This window comes from Sinohyriopsis cumingii, chromosome 6, assembly GCF_028554795.1.
Source record: "Sinohyriopsis cumingii isolate HCF-2022 chromosome 6, ASM2855479v2, whole genome shotgun sequence".
Taxonomy (NCBI): domain Eukaryota; kingdom Metazoa; phylum Mollusca; class Bivalvia; order Unionida; family Unionidae; genus Sinohyriopsis; species Sinohyriopsis cumingii.
This window is the reverse complement of record NC_142966.1, coordinates 42,073,098-42,090,108: the sequence shown is the minus strand read 5'-3', so window position 1 is coordinate 42,090,108 and position 17,011 is coordinate 42,073,098. Positions and strand designations below refer to the sequence as shown.

The window sequence follows — 17,011 nt, the reverse complement described above, 5'->3', positions numbered from 1 at the left end:
GTAAAGCTTATAAAATGAGCACAATTCGTCCTTTCACATATTTAGAGAGAGAGAGGGAGAGAGAGAGAGAGATGGCGTTCTCACCTGCAATGGCTATAAAGCATATTAAGGATACAATGAAGACGGCTTGCATGGTGTCGGCTTCTTTTTCGATTCGATTATGTGAGTACTCAGCTTCTACTAGTTTTGTAACGGATCTGTGTCCAACAACTCCTTTTTATACCCTTGATTGACACGTAATCTATATCGTTTTCAGTGCAAACATATCCTCAAGAACAATGACGCTTTACCATATTCACCTCTCTATGAGAGCTATAAATTTCCTTTATATGTGGAGGACAGATCTGATGATCTGTGTTCACGAAGTGCCAAGTCCAATGTGTCAAACTACCTTGATTTTAGAACCTTTCAGACATGGATAATGTACATATACTCAGCTGATCTGATACGAAAACATTTCGGAGTCATTTCAATGAAGGCCTGTTTTGGCCACTTGAAAGGTGATAGGATCGGATATATACAGCAGAGGCATGATGGTATCGTGATGATACGGGAAATTTATTGTTTGCTCATTGAGGAATTACAAATCATTTTACATTTGACAGAAACTCCGTCACTGTACCACCCTGTTTCAAGAATTTTTCAAGTACTTTACGGGAAATAATTTACATTATCGGTAACAGCAAAGGCTGTTAGAGTGTACTCTATATCATTTGTCCAAGCCATATGACAGTTCCAATATATGTGGTCAACTACCTGACAAAGTGTAATTTTGAGTAAACAAATCCGGAACTCGAGAAATAAACAATACATTGTAAAATAGTATTGTTTTCCTGTTAGACGTGAATCTAACCAACTTGTACTGACTGTTCAAATATGCACTACTACCAAACAGCCCATGTTTCATCGGGGAAAGAAAAATAACTTTTTTTTATATAAAAACATAAACTATTGCGAATGTGAATATTTATTTAAAATGTTGTTTTAAAAGAAGTTTTAAATGCATGCAAGGTACATTCCCTATACAAAAATAATATAAACAGTTTATGAACTCGATGAGTCAACACGAAGTTAAGGTACCTACGTAAGTGGAGAACGAATAAGGTCTTGTCGGTCACATCCCCATAAATTACTATATCAATATTCTTAAATACAAAATGACGTCATAAGTCCCGTTGATAGTTTTTAAGTTATCTGCTATTTATGAATGTCTCTTTGCACATGTCATCAGTTTGAGTATTGTACTGACTGAGGATATCAATAAATATGCATTATTGATACCCATGACGTAATTTTACGACTTGATTGATAGTCAAATATGTATGAATTTATGTTGTTTACATCCCAATAGATTATTTGTTAACCTATACTACCATTGCCAGGCCAGACCCTAGGATGTGTGGGGTCCAAGGCAACACGCGATGAACGAGGTGCCCCAAGCATAAAAGTCGAATTGCCTGAAAGATTGGGGCCCAAGGCGACTGCCTCGTTCGCCTTGCCCTAGGGTCGGGCCTGACCATTGCCTACTATACGCATAAGTTTGTTTTCACACTCTAAGGAATGTCCTTTAGTCTAATTTATTACTACGACTTCCACTACTACTATATTATTATTATTATTATTATTATTATTATTATTATTATTATATCGGGAGTGATTTTGAAAATTACATTTGTCTCCACATGGATTCAGTACAGAAACTTGTTGATAATATGGTAGAAGAAGAGGTGACAATGTGAAATATATGAACGGGGAAATATTGTACACATAGAGGATGTATATCATTTTATAATAATGTTTTCTTGGTAAGTTTCTACCAGGAACACGATTAATACCCACCCTAAAAGGTACAATATAGTAAATGTGTGTGTGTGTGTGTGTGTGTGTGTGTGTGTGTGTTTTACAACTGATGAGATCATTAGGTTTAAAAGATTTATTCATTTAATATTATTTTATGCATAATCCCGTACAATAATTTTAGCGTAAAGAAAACAAAATTGTATATTTTCTATATAATACGGTTTGTGTATTTTCTTATTTAGCTTCGTTAATAATTTTACAGTTTTTGTGTAGATTCCATTCGACTACAAACGACAATCTTTATGTCAGTACAAATGATCATTTGACTGCATAAACACTCCTAGGTTCATCTGAAAGACCGTATTATCGCGTACAGCTAGGCCAAAGTGACATGCAAAGAGCATCATTTAGGAAAATCCAAAATGTTTAATTTGCACAGCGAACACGGACACATTTGTTGCATTCAGTAATTGTAAAAGACTTTGCTAGTGTTATACAATGGATGATGTATCGTATTTCTTAAATTACAGACGAATCTTTGTTCATGTGTATGGTTGAATTATATATATATATTGTAAAAGACTTTGCTAGTGTTATACAATCGATGATGTATGTATAGTATTTCTTAAATTACAGACGAATCTTTGTTCATGTGTATGGTTGAATTATATATATATATATATATATATATATATATATATATATATATATATATATATATATATATATATATATATATGAAATAAAAAAAATTGGGATTCTCTTTACTTTTACACTAACGTGCCAAGTTATCATTCATTATGTATATATTATGCTTATACGTAAAAAAAATGTGTTTTATGTACTTATCTGATGGATGATAATAAATCTAGTTTACAATATTCTTGTTTAAAAAAATCAACAAATTCTCCAAGAGTCAAAGTTCTCATCATAAATTCAAGGAAGATGTTCGTGTAGTAGACGATATCATTCTATCTGTAAACAATCGATTTATACTATTCAAGAATACATCTATCAAAGTTTTAATATGTCAGCAAGATTTTCCAATATCGGAAAATAATTTTATGTTTATACAAACTAAATGGTTGTCCAACAACAAGGTATGAAAATCAACAGTATATTGCCTAATATTTTTGCGTCTTATGCTGCAGCATGGTCTAGTCTTTGTCTCAGATTATATTTCGACAAACTGTTTCCTTAAATTTAAATTTAAAAACGAAAAGAATATTTTCTGGAAATCGTAAGAACACAATTTCAGTATAAAATATTTTTTATGACTGAGGACACATTTGTTGCCTAAACCTAGCATTTACACCATTAACAAAACTTAATGCGACAACTGGTGTCTGGAATGTGAAGGAATAGACTGACCTTCGCACTTTACCCATTTCGGTAACTTAAATGAAAAGACTTCTACATATTAAAGTTATTATTATTATTATTATTATTATTATTATTATTATTTTTATTTTTATTATTCTTTGTAGTAGTAGTAGTGGTAGTAGTAGCAGTAGTAGTAGTAGTAGTAACAGCAACTGTTCTTTTAAACAGTGACATATTTCACATTTGTTCAGCTTCATCTATTTATTGTTGTTCCTATCAAACTTTATATTCTTTTTTATGAATATTATTTAATTTATCTTTTTTATCGCAGGTCAGGTTATTATTGCGAATTGTAGGTGTTAAAAGGCATATATAGGCTATGCCCTATATTAACAAAACTCTTCAACTTGTATGCACACTAGGAAATCATAGCTTGAAAGCTATGATTCGTCTGTATCTAAATGATTTGTGGCTTTCAAATTTCCTGTTTTTCAAAAAAACAATAAAACCTTGTTTTCTTTTTGAAAAACAGGAAATTTGAAAGCCACAAATCATTTAGATACAGACGACTGTTAAATACAAACAGTTTACTTACAAAAACACATTTATAAAACAATAAAGTTACAATGAAGGCTATGTTATATGTTCTGTACACATCAGTGGCAAAGACGTTAGACCTAGTCATGTTATCACGAAATTGTCAATGCATTAATGTGAACTCATATTCAAATTTCCACAATTTTGATCTTATATATTCCGATCGGGTCACTCTCATGTAAAAATTAAGAACAATTCGTAAGTATCTACTTTCTCTATAGACATGCCGAAAATGGTAGCGAGATGGAATGGCTTTGTACATGGTTTCAAGTCTTATACTTAAGAGTTTGAATTCGATTTTCGCGATCAGACGATTTCGTCACTCTGAGGACTGGATACCATTAAATTCCGAGCATGAGTATAAACCTAAGTTTCAAATCCCATACCTTAAAAAAAATGATCTGTAAAAAGTACCGTCAATTATTATTGGTCGAAATAAAATTTTAATCCCCAACTCAAACTCAAGATCTTTATGTGTGTAAGGCTATGACTGTAAGTGTTGTTCATTAAGTAGTATTAGAAATTGAAAGGTCTATGAAATTCGACTTGGTGTTACTTTCAAAATTGATCGTGTCAAGGGACTTAGGCCTCAGTGTTCAAGAACTCGACAGGTATGTAGCTAGTTGACTAACTCGTACAAGTCTTTATACACAAAATGCAGTTTTAACGCATAAATTTTGCTGGCAGGGGGTCTAACTGTCTGCTAATAAACACATACAACCGAAATGTGTAACAAATATGTTCAGATGTATTTTTAAAACAAATGAGTAATTACAAGCGATAAAGAAGAAATTAAAAAATGGCAGCCTTTATAGACTAAGAGTATATGTGAAAAACCCTTTGCTACGTTATTAGGTTCACGTGCTTTTTCAGTCACAAAAACGTTAAAGTAGTCGCGCGTGAATTATTATCATCGACATTTTAAACACGAAGTCTTTAACGTTATCTTTTGTGTTTTACACAAGACTGCATATATTTGTTTGCCTACGATATTCTTTTCAATACATACATTGCAAGTTTCTTTTCTTCATTTAATGAAATAAGTCCCTGACCTCATTTATCGGACGATATCTGAATCATTGACACTTTGTATCGACACTTCCGATGCAACATATGAATAGAGGAAATAATATGAGAGCTCTCCTAAAATTATTCACTTATCCTCGATAACCTTTACTAGGCCCAATTTTCAACCTTCCGATGACGCTCCTAAGCACGTCATAAAATCAAACTGCATTATTCAGTAGCAATAAAATCACAAAATGTGATTATCTAGCATATTGGTGTAGGACGCATTTCGAGTTGATTTAGGTGCTATTCGTCTTTCTCTTTTTTCCGTCTTTTCCATTAGCAAATTATGATTAACTTTAAATTGTCATCATGCCCGTCTCTGTTCATCAGAGAAAAAGCCACACAGATTTAATAAATTATTAATTGTTACCATTATTACTATTATTATTAGTAGTAGTAGTAGTATTACATGCCGTACTTTCAAATGCTTAATTTTTTCACAGTTGTTAAATTGCAGCATTAATATTTCTACTAAATCAAACTGCATATTCTTGTTAGTTAGCATGTTTTCTTTTCATTTCTATTTTATCGGCGGTGAAAACGGTGCATTGTAGGAGTTAATGCGTCACTCGAGGCCTGGTCTTGTATTGAAACAACTCCGCAACTTGAGTGCACATTAAAAAAATCATACGATGATATCTTTTAATAAATAAAACAATTGATGAGCAGGAAATTTCAAGGTGAGAATACATTATGAAACACTTGACTGATCATTGTGTTTAGTTTGCTTTTTAATTTTCTTTTTGTTTTAAAAATACTTACAATCAAGGCAATTTTTATTCTGAGTGTACACTTTAGTGGAAAATATTTTAGACCTGGCCCAGTTAACATGAAACTGTTAAAAATGCCAAATTAAAGTTTAGTTCCAGACATGTACAGGTTGTTGTAGGTTTTAACGCAATTTTTCAGCACAATGTAGGATATACATCGCAGCCATTATCAATGGTGGAGGAAGAACCTTGAAAAATCCCAGAAAGAACCATGACCTACGAGAAGGTACTTGCAAGCTTCTCACATACCCACATTGGCCTAACCCTAGACTCGAACCCAATCAGACAGAGGTGAGATGGCAATGATCCGTAACGGCAAGCGATTTAGATCACTCGTCCACTCAGGGCCCCCACATGTACAGGTAAAAATTGGTAAACAATTTATAAAATATTTAAAAAGCAAGGTCAACATTTGTTTTAAGAATCTCAGGCCTTCAAATGTCAAAGCATGTCGGCCATGACTGATTTTTAGAAACGTTCTCAACTGAAATATGACCCGAATCGTGTTAATACTCGAATACAATAACAGCCAACTCACCTCGCGATGGGAAGGTTCCAGAGCAAAATTGTTTTATCTGAAGAAAAAGGCCTGAAGTCTTTTTTTCTCCAGGCGAGGTGGGAACTTCGAACAGGCGTAATGTCTTCCTTGACAGGAGACGGATGACGTCTTTCTCTGGATGGCTGGACTTAAAAGGTATCAATTCCTGTGCTCAGTGGTGGATGAGTAGAGGGGAGGGGACTTGTGCTCTAGAGTTATTTTTCAAGACGGGTTGAGGAAGTATAATTTCCGCTTGGAGTAGCCTGTCTCACTAGAATCCGCTTTTTCACTGACATCTCTGTAAAAGAGGATCATACCATGACCCAGAGAAAAAAGTCGTAAAACGAAACCAATGTGTTTCTTCAAAATGATCGTTGCGTTATTCGCAACTATTGAATTTTATGCTCGTTGGATATCATAAAGTTAATTGAGATTTGACTATCAATAGTACATTCTAAAAGTTACCAATCAATATATACAATGAAAATGGTAAGCACGATGGGAAAGTTTAAGTTTATACGTATTTCTTAAATTTAAAATATAAAGGCTTTATATATGTATCTTTAGAATTTAGCATTATATATATATATATATATATATATATATATATATATATATATATATATATATATATATATATATAAAGAATTCGTTGCTCCAGTCAGAACAGCTCTGTCTTTTCCTTACAGCGGTTCCGCACCTCATTCCCCAAAGATGTAGTCGTATCTTCACGATTATTTGTCACACCCTTGTTATGATACAAAGTTGCACTTCGCTATTTCATATAAAACCATGTCATAACACCAGCGAAGATGAAAAAATTGACCTTGCACTTTGCAATAACTGAGATGGGTACTAGAGATACGTTTTCTTTTTCGTCAAGCTAGCAGGATGACTACGACGGCAACTCGCATTTCAGCGCGTGTTATACGCGGTTAAATAATGCACTCCAGAATATGTTTGCGTCCTTTCCAAAACGTGAACTACATATTATATAGACATACCTATATAGTTTTTATTCTCTTGAGCCAACATATTAAGAATTCAATTGTACGTCGTTTTTGAATTGATAAGCAGTCTTTCTGCTGTTGGATGTTTGAACACTTGTTTCTATGATTATAGTTTACAGAAGGAATTTTATTTGTCTGTTTTTTATTCTTTGTATCCGCTGTTCAATATGAAAATTTTAGTTTGTTGCTATTAAAAGCAAACCTGTAGTGCAATGCCTTTTCAAATATGCCACTACTTTAAAACAGGAACGAAAACATCAGATAAAATTACTTCATAGTTAGCCGTATTTACAGTAGTTGTCAGCACTGGAGTCATTATGATTTTGTGTATTCAATTTAATGGATAAACCAGATAAATGCACATAACAATATAGACTTTAATATTTCCACATAATGTAGGGTTACAAAACCTATCTAAAGCAAGGCAGAAGGCTCTATACTATGCCAGGGTATTCTGAAAATATACGTTGTCCATATTAAAAACGCCCTTTTATATCGTTAAACCTTGAAAATGTAAAGAGCATGGAGCAAGGTCCTGTTTTATTGGAGTATTTCAGATCCCGGACAAAATACGGTTTCGTGCCTGTATAAACAATCCAATGAATGGTCCCGAATGTTATATTTATTGCTAATAGAGTTATCGAGATCACAGTTTAGTGGGAAATAGAGATCTCATATGGCACTTAATATGAAAAGTTAAAAATCTATCGCCTAATTACATATTCGACCACAGGAAAACATGTGAATTTATGACGAATTTCATCATAGAATTTTACCAATATAAAGTTTATCCTTGGACTGGTCGTCAAATCACCGTAATTTTCGAGGGATAGAAACGAATGTAAACAGTTCCATCCTGAAAGAATTTCTCTTTTTCAGATTCATTGTTAGGAATTACAGTTACTCTTCTTATTTCGACTAAATTTTTATGGAGGGCGTATGTTTTTGGATTCACCTTATTATGACCCAACGTTTTTTTTTTTTAAATAGGTCACACTTTTGAATATTTATAACCTAAAATGAGGTACGTATATTATACTCCAGCCAAGGTAAAGTTAATATCATGTTAAGACATCTACCAATTAAGTAAACATACAAACAAGATTCCTTTCAACTCGAGACGTTCGATGAGTGCAGTAAATATTGTAAAAGCTATAGCTCGACGAATGACCTTGGACGAAGATAAGGCTACATCTGGGAAATATGGCAATGCATGGGTACTTCGGGATGCCGACGAATGAACTGATTTTATTGAAATTCTCAACATATAAAATTACGTTCCTGTATCACTCTACATAAACTTAAATTACAGATATAAGATATACATATAAAACTACGATATTCCTTCACTTACCAACATCATAAATTTGCATAATTTCTGCCTTAGAGAGTATAATATAAATAATTAAATATCGAATAAATTCACAATAGCAAAAGAATCTAAAATTCAATATTTCAGACTAATACCGCAATTGAAATATATTTTACTGAAGTTAATCTAAAATGTCAGCATATTAAACTGTTTTATTTAAAGAGTATTTTTTTTCTAACTTAACTATTACTGAGTATGAATTTGGTAATGAACGTTTTTTTTTACAATAATCCATAATATAATTACAATTAAATATAAGTTCTTCAAATTTCACTTTCCCATTCATTATATTAAAGAATAGTAAAGAAATATTAAAATAATCCAATGTTGCAACGTACTGATGTTAGAGTAACATCTTAACACTGCAACTCCCTGTACTATATAACAAATTGTGCATGGACGATAATCTTACCTGTAACGACACAAGCCTCTTTGAGATTCCGACGAATGAACTGATTGTCAAACAGTTCTCCTGCTTATTATATAAGTTTCTTTGGACATGGCCAAATATGGACACACGTCTAGTTCTTGTGTTACGTCAGAATCTCAGAGTGAGGCTCCATCGTTTCTTACAGACTATCGTGTGGGTCTGTGTACGTCATGAGGTAGACAATTTTGCCAGATGAGCTCATTTACCCTTCTAGAAGGAGTCTTTGAAATTTATCTAGTTCGTCTATCTCATAACATACCGAGTGTAGTTTTGTTGCTGACTTATGCGAGAAAGGAAATGTACAGAGGGTTTGCCTTTTACTCATAAGGTGCAATCTTTATTAAATAGTATATAATTGTAATACCGATATAAATGGATTTGATCTCAATCTATTTTAATAGAAAATTACTTTCAATATAGTTTAATAAAAATATTACTTTTAATACAATTTATAGAAAATTTCAACCTTATTACTTTAACAAAAATATTCTGTCCTAATAGATGCATATGCATCAGTAATAATTGATATCTGAATATAGACCACACTATCAGCAGTGAAATCGATATCTTTTTATGTAAAAAATTCAATCACTCATATTACTCAAGATATCATTCAAACTTTATCACATGTTTAAAAAACTACTATAAAAAACTGAGTATTTTTTTAGCTCTAGTTAATGAAACTAAATTATATTCATTTTCGTCTATAACTTTCGTGTTCACGCAACTGTATTCGTTGTTTTCAATTTGAGGAAGGACTTCTTAACAGAGATGAATCAGTGGCCACAAGCTTCCATGCGTACTTTCCAGGAAAACTAAAGACATTTTCCGAGAAAGAGGAGAAATACTGGATTTTCCACATATGTGTGATATACTTGGAATGTAAAGAATATTTGCCTGTTTAAATCTAACGATAGGAAACTATTTGTTTATATTAAACACAATTTACAAGTGCAAGAAGACATGGTTTATGAAGAAGTACAATACTTAACATCTTGGCACAATTAAAACAGTCATGGCTAGGGCCGGGATAAAAATTCCCTTTAATGGTATTTATGTGTAACATTTGCTCTTCCTCTGATTATCACGTCAGACGTGTTTCTTCAAAAAGATGTGGACAACCAAAAATTTTCATGAACATTGTCCTCGCTCGACGAAAGATTGTTCAAGTCGAGAGGAGAAAATCGTTTATAATTTTGCTTTCTTTGCGCATATTTGTGCTATGCACGTAAGGTACAGAAGATCCATTGGATTATATCTGAGATGATCAATTCTTTTTTAGTAAAATGGAAACAATATTTGCAGCTGTTTGGCGACAATGTCTAGGAAGAAATCCATTGCCTATATGTGAAAACACTAATGCGCATGCCGATTACATACATAGCAACTTCCGGTACAGCTCAACCAAAACTGGGTTTTCGCACATGGCATGCAAATTGAAATTATGATCTTTTCGGGACAATCAGAGCTGCGGTCACACCCAAGTTCGCTACCGTTGCACCAACGTCGTCTCCAACGTTGGTCCAACGTGGCGAAATGACGTTGACCCAACTTTATTTTGCATATTAGTTCTCTTTCGGTACAACTTTTCCCAACGGTGTACGGTGTCGAACGACATCAGCCCAATGTCAAAACTGTATAATGACTGGTCAGTCCAACGTTAGCTCGACAAGGTGATCTAACAGAGGTCCAGTGAGCTTGTCATTTAAACAAGCTGGGGTAATGTTGGAGACACACTGTTATCGATTAGGCCAGATTTTGTCTAGCGAAGCTTAACGAGCAGAATGACGGCTGATTGAGATCTTCAGACGAAACAATAAATAAGTAAGAAGGAATATCACATTTAGATCTAATTAGAAACCTATTATTTATAGACGGTCAAACATAACCATTCCTCCCATGCCATGCTTGAAAAAAAAACATATTTTGCAGCGATTGAAGATAATTTTGAAACACAGGTAAAGAGAAAAACCTTCAGTGCAGTAGAAAACATCCCAATAATGAAAAATAGTATATTGAATACAAAGTAAAATTTAAACAAAAGATCATGTACCGAACCTTTCAGACAGGTACTCTTCTTTGCGTACTGGTTCAACATATTTAGTGTATGGGGGAAGGGGGTAGCGTGAGTCCTTAGCGCAATTCATAATCAAAGGAGAAAACAAAACTGATCTGAACGAATAATGTATATCTAACATTAATTAAATAACTAATGTATAATTAGCATCAATTAAATATTTCATGGTTATGTATACATTTAGAGACTTGTTTTGGTAGGTAACGAATATTAAACTTAGAAAAACATGATCCAGCTTTGTGACAACGTATATATCCCATCGTCGGAATCACAGCCATAGAACAACATTGACTGATCTTGTATTTTTCCAAAGTCAAAATTACAACGCTGAACGATTGTGGCCAAAACAGTGCTTTTCAATGTTGCAATTAAACAATGGCCTGACTTTGCCCAATGTCATATACCCAACGCCGACCAATGCGAGCAGCTTCCGACGTTGTTGCAACGCGAGTGTGCTACTGGAAAATAATCACTCAAATATAACAGATTTTCAAACGAGACATAAATACAAATTGCACACACCATACATCTGTTACAATGTGTCTAAATGATTTAACATAGCCATTCAGAACAAACTTTCCATGTCCTAGATATTCCTTTAGCCCCAATGACCAGAGCTTTTCTTTTTGTAATGCTTTTTCCCCCATTATCACTACAGTATTTGACTGTCACATAAGAGATACCGCAGTCGCTACTGGTTGCTTTTCACAAGACTGGAGAATTATAAATATTGTGATTGTGGTACACAATAAGTTGAATATCCACTATGCGAATAGGCGAAACGTAACTGTAGATTAAATGGTATTTGACAAAGAGGCACTAGGCGAAAGGCCTGTCTTTTCTGAGCAGTCCTTATTCTTTCCTTACTGACATTACGCTTATAAAAGGTGGCAATTTCTTTATTTCTCATTAAATTTGCATAAATAATGTCAATGTAAATGAGAATTAATTTAACATCCAATTTAAGCTTTTGCTATAATAAAGACTTCCTTGTTTTCAAAAACTGATATACTAATGAAAAGGTGAATCGCTCACTATTCTGCCTGTTTATCAATGGGAACATAGTCGAAGTGGGAAAGAGGCGAACTGGAATAAACCTTCTACAAAATGTAGATATTTTAGATTATATTCGATTTTAAGCTACAGTTTCATGCTTTGAAAGATTTTGGATCTGAGATCCTGAAGAACTGAATTTCCTGATGTATTTGCCTTTTCAAAATTGTATACCTCTTTTGGAAAGTTAGAACAAAATTACTTTAATATACATTTATCTAAATATATAGACCAAAACTATATCTTAGTACTTGCTCTTATTTGAAATAAATCGTCTAGGAATTTAATCAGTGACCGCGAAATATATCTTGTCTGGATGGAAGGAAACGGCGCGGAGTCGAAGGGACTCCTGCCGTCTTGACCACAAAACAACGGGTACTTTTGCTAGACGCCTAAAGGAAGTTTTCCTTATACTAGGATGATTAAACTGTTATGTCCTGGGAAGGCAAAACAAAATCAGAAGCAGAAGCTATGGTGAAATTCGCCTCCGTGGCCCTATTAGGGATAACGTGCCACAGATCCTTCGCATACTTGTTAACCAAACCCAATCCACGATGATGCTAAGATGCTAATGTTTCTGGAAATATTCCTGCTTGAAATTCAAGAACTCCTATTAATATGACCTAACTAACGACTTCGCCATTGTGTATTTCATTCTTTTGTACGCTTCTAAACTTTCGTCCATTGGAGCCAATCAGTCCATATCTTTAGCGATTGAGTCTGGATAAAATAAAGAAACAAAGCAAAAACCCGCTTTGATACGACGCTAAATACGCAACAGCAAATGTAATTCTCTGTGTTGTTGCTATTTTGCTTATTGTTGTTTAATTTTTCACAAAAACATTTGCAGTTTAGTGCCAAGGAAAGGAAGTCAAGGGTATGGTATCAAACCATTCACACCTGGTTGACGTGACATGTTCTACTAAATATGCGGCTGCAGCTCTCTTAGTGATGTGTGATGTATGAGCTACTTTAATGCTGCACACTGAACTGCATATCATCAATAGTATGTGAAAAAAAGTGCTACTAAATTTCAGTTCTCAATTCACACTTTATATATACGTTTATACAAGAAAATCGTTGATTTCAACTTCAGGTGGCAGGGCATTACTAGTACATTAAACCCAAAAAGCTGTGGAGCAGTTAGATAATGGTTTTCGATGACTACATCAGAGTAAAAGGCCAGGGCGTCCCAATAGATGAAAGGAAACCTTTAAAATAACAAACAGCAAGAAGAGCGCGATAAAAATAATTATGAGGACTCATTATCAGATTTTAGGTAAATCAAAAAAAAAAAATTTTGTAATAAAAATAATACACAGCACCATGTCGATAACTCACACCTTTATCAAGCAAATACGTAGCATTATCTAGCGACCTATTCAGACCCATTTCACTGTTCTCGTTTAAGTATAACCTCTAAAACTTTTGACTGTGAAATGCTCGAATGAAAACTTTACGACCTCATTATTGTCATTTATCTGAATTTATACTATGTCATTTTTATTTAATATATTTTGTCTTAAAGTAAAGCTCAGAGTATTTACGTGTACAATCAACACAGAATCGTGCACTTGCAATCACAATTTATTCATATTGAATCATATAAATAATCGAATTATCATTCAATAATATAGATAGAAAACTTAAAGCAATAATATGTCACATATAATACATAGAACAATGAATCAACTATTCAATATATATATATATATATATATATATATATATATATATATATGTTGTTGTTGTTGTTGTTGGGTTTAACGCCATATTTCAGCACACGATAGGCTATGCATGGCGGCCAGTATTAATGGTGGAGGAAGAACCCGGGAAAACCCCGGGAAGAACCACCGACCCACGAGAAGCTACTGGCAAGCTTTCTCACATACCCACATTGGCTGAATCCTAGACTCGAACCCACGCAGACAGAGGTGAGATGGCAGTGATCCGTAACGGATAGCGCTTTAGACCACTCGGCCACTCGGGGCCCCATATATATATATATATATATATATATATATATATATATATATATATATATATATATATATATATATATATATATATATATATATATATATATATATATATATATATATATATATATATATATATATATATATATATATATATATATATATATATATATATATATATATATATATATATATATATATATGTATGTATGTATGTATATATATATTCAATTTCCGTCCTCAATTCACACTTTCCTATGAAAAAGAGAAATCATCTCTGCCAGAGCTCTTGTTTTTCAATGGACAGGCTTAGCGGTAGCTGTTGCACACTCACCCAAGTGAGCCAGTTTCACGTGGCTGAAAAAAATTCACTGTTTGTTATTTAATGATTTTGCAATCGTATTGACTGTCTTATGGTTAAAATATGCATATTAAACATGAAAACATAAATATATGTCATGTGACAATTTGTTTTATAAAGCTGCAGACCTTTACCTTCTTCTCTAAACATATTACGGTAACTGTTTTGAACAACGTAGTTCGTTTGTTCTGTGAGGTTTCGTATACCGCGTGATGTCCTTCAGTATTGCATCTGCCTTGTCAACGCTTAATAATATTACCTGCTAAACACGTCTCACTAATTTCAAGTATGCAGGAAATATATTGATTTGCTATGAAATATGCCCGCCAATATTACAAATGTTATAAAGCTCCTAAATGACATACCGAAACTGCTTGAGCAATTGCTTGAAATGAGGTTTATCGGTTAGGTTAGACTATCGAGATGGCTTTGGTCTCCTGCTTTTGTTTACACAATCCTGCATACTGTGAACATATTTGTACAGGCAACTCATAATTACCGATTTTGTTAATAAAGGACATGACTGCAGATACTTACTCGCATTCCATGCTGCACATATTTCCGTACGTCTGTCCGTCTTGCCCACAGACAGGCTGGTAGATCAAGGTGCAGATGCAGGGAGCATCCTCGGTTTCCTTGACGGTGGGGGCAATTTCATGGCATACTCCCTCGTATGAAAGTTCTGCTCCACTGAAATTCAGGCAAAGAAACGTATTTCTATCCGGCATGGATAAATGTCAAATGATTGGAAGCCATAATTTTGTCACCGTTGAAATATAATCCTATTGTGTACCATTGTTAATTATTTGTACTTTTCTTGTTTGCTTAATTAATATATTCCTGGATGCAACATTGGATTAAACCTTTCAAAGAGGCGCAAAAGGCTATATGGAAACTGATGGGTGATCATTAGGCCCAAGTTTTGTTCTGTTCGTGATATTGACAGAGTGGAATAGGCACTGCAGTGTGCCAATTGAAATTCAAAGATTTTAGATACATAAAAAAGTTTGAATGCTTGTCCTGTATTTTCATTCTTTAGTGGTAATATGGGACATGTAAGCAATAAAGGACTCGCTGTACAGACTTTAGGTTCAGTAAATAGTGATGTGTTTACATTATATCATCAATAAGCAAAAAAAAGTTGAAGCGAAGTTTGAGATTAAACTGGCTTCATTAACATCTCAGCAATTCTTCAAAATAATGTTCTATCTGTTGTAAAATGTTTGTCTTGAATAAACAAAAAGTGTAAGGCTTTTTTCTATAAATGTAAAACTGCAACTTCAATTGATCCGAAGAAAGTAACTTTTGACGCTGCAGAAAATGTTTGGCTTTGTAGAAAAAAGACAGCGACTTGACACTTGGTGCTTAGGTACCGTGAAATACATACATACATACATACATACATACATACATACATACATACACACATACATACATAAACTGACAGATGTCAAAGACTTAAAAAAATTAAATATATATGACAGAATTCAAACTACGTGTACCAAGTAATTCAAAATATAAGACGCAAATAAATGTAATATCTCAATAAGAGGCGACACTTTAAGAATTACATCAAGTCTGGTCATTTTCAGACACGTTACCTCGCCAGTGAAGATGTAATTAAATAAGCAAACGTCTACTACAGCAAGGTTGGAATTTCGCTCCAGCACTTGTTGGTAAGTACAAGAGAATGAATCTTTTTGACTCAGCCCGTACCTGCATTTCATGGCACACGTCTTTCCATAGGTTTTGCCATCCTTGCCGCACATTGGTTCGTAGTTGAAAGGGCAGATGCAGACATTCTCAGCGGCTCTCTTTACCTTGCACTGTCCGATGTGGGCCAATGCAACACTTCTGAAATTAAAGTTCAACAATAAAATATAAACACATAATTTAAATTGAAGACACAAAATGTTAATGACTCCAAATGCCTTTTTGTGCACGTGTTGTCTCGGGTGTATATTTTGGTTCAAATCTGACACCCCTAATATTTTAGGAAACATGGTCTTCATTTTATATCATTAGAATTATTAATTACTTTCTTTTAATCACCTTCATTGGTAGTATGTTCGTTTTGCACCAACACGGGTTAATGTTTATCCGTTTTGTTGTTACAGTAAGAAATTAACTGGACAAGAAGCTACTTTAAGGCATAAGTTTTGAAATTAACGCTAATTTCGGATCGTATGTTCTATGTGAGATCTAAGTTTGTGCATTTAATATGGAAAACCATCAAAAGAGAGAATCGATACGTTTCGTAAGATCTTCCAAATATGGTGTTTATCTTACTTGCACTTGAGAGCACACTCGTTTCCATAGGTGTGACCATCCGTGCCACAAACGGGGTTGTAGTCCATGGTACACATGCAAGCATGCTCAATAGAACTTGTCGCCTTGCACTCTCCTTCATATGCCAATTCAACTCCACTGAAAAATTATTTTGTGTGAAAAAGGATGTCAAAATCTGCCACAGTAATGCTGTCTTTCCTAACCATCTCGGCTGTATAAAGCAGCAAAATATAATAAGAAAATAATAAAATAAAATTTATGGACGGTAAATTTGAGAATGATCGCTTGGGAGACGAGTCTGCTCCTAACTGGTTGCGGTGAAGGAAAGCTCTATTCGTCTG

General features: G+C 33.8%; 1 protein-coding gene across 1 annotated transcript in view; it reads right to left on the bottom strand.

Annotated features, from left to right (window-relative positions):
- LOC149796788 (uncharacterized) overlaps positions 1 to 17,011 on the bottom strand; it is a 218,141-nt gene that overhangs the window by 148,065 nt on the left and 53,065 nt on the right. The window contains exons 15-16 of the mRNA XM_089960648.1: positions 14,326 to 14,377; positions 85 to 217 (exon numbers count right to left, since the gene is read on the bottom strand). Of these exons, the coding sequence (XP_089816774.1) occupies positions 85 to 217; positions 14,326 to 14,377 (185 nt within the window). The remainder of the gene's footprint in view (positions 1 to 84; positions 218 to 14,325; positions 14,378 to 17,011) is intronic.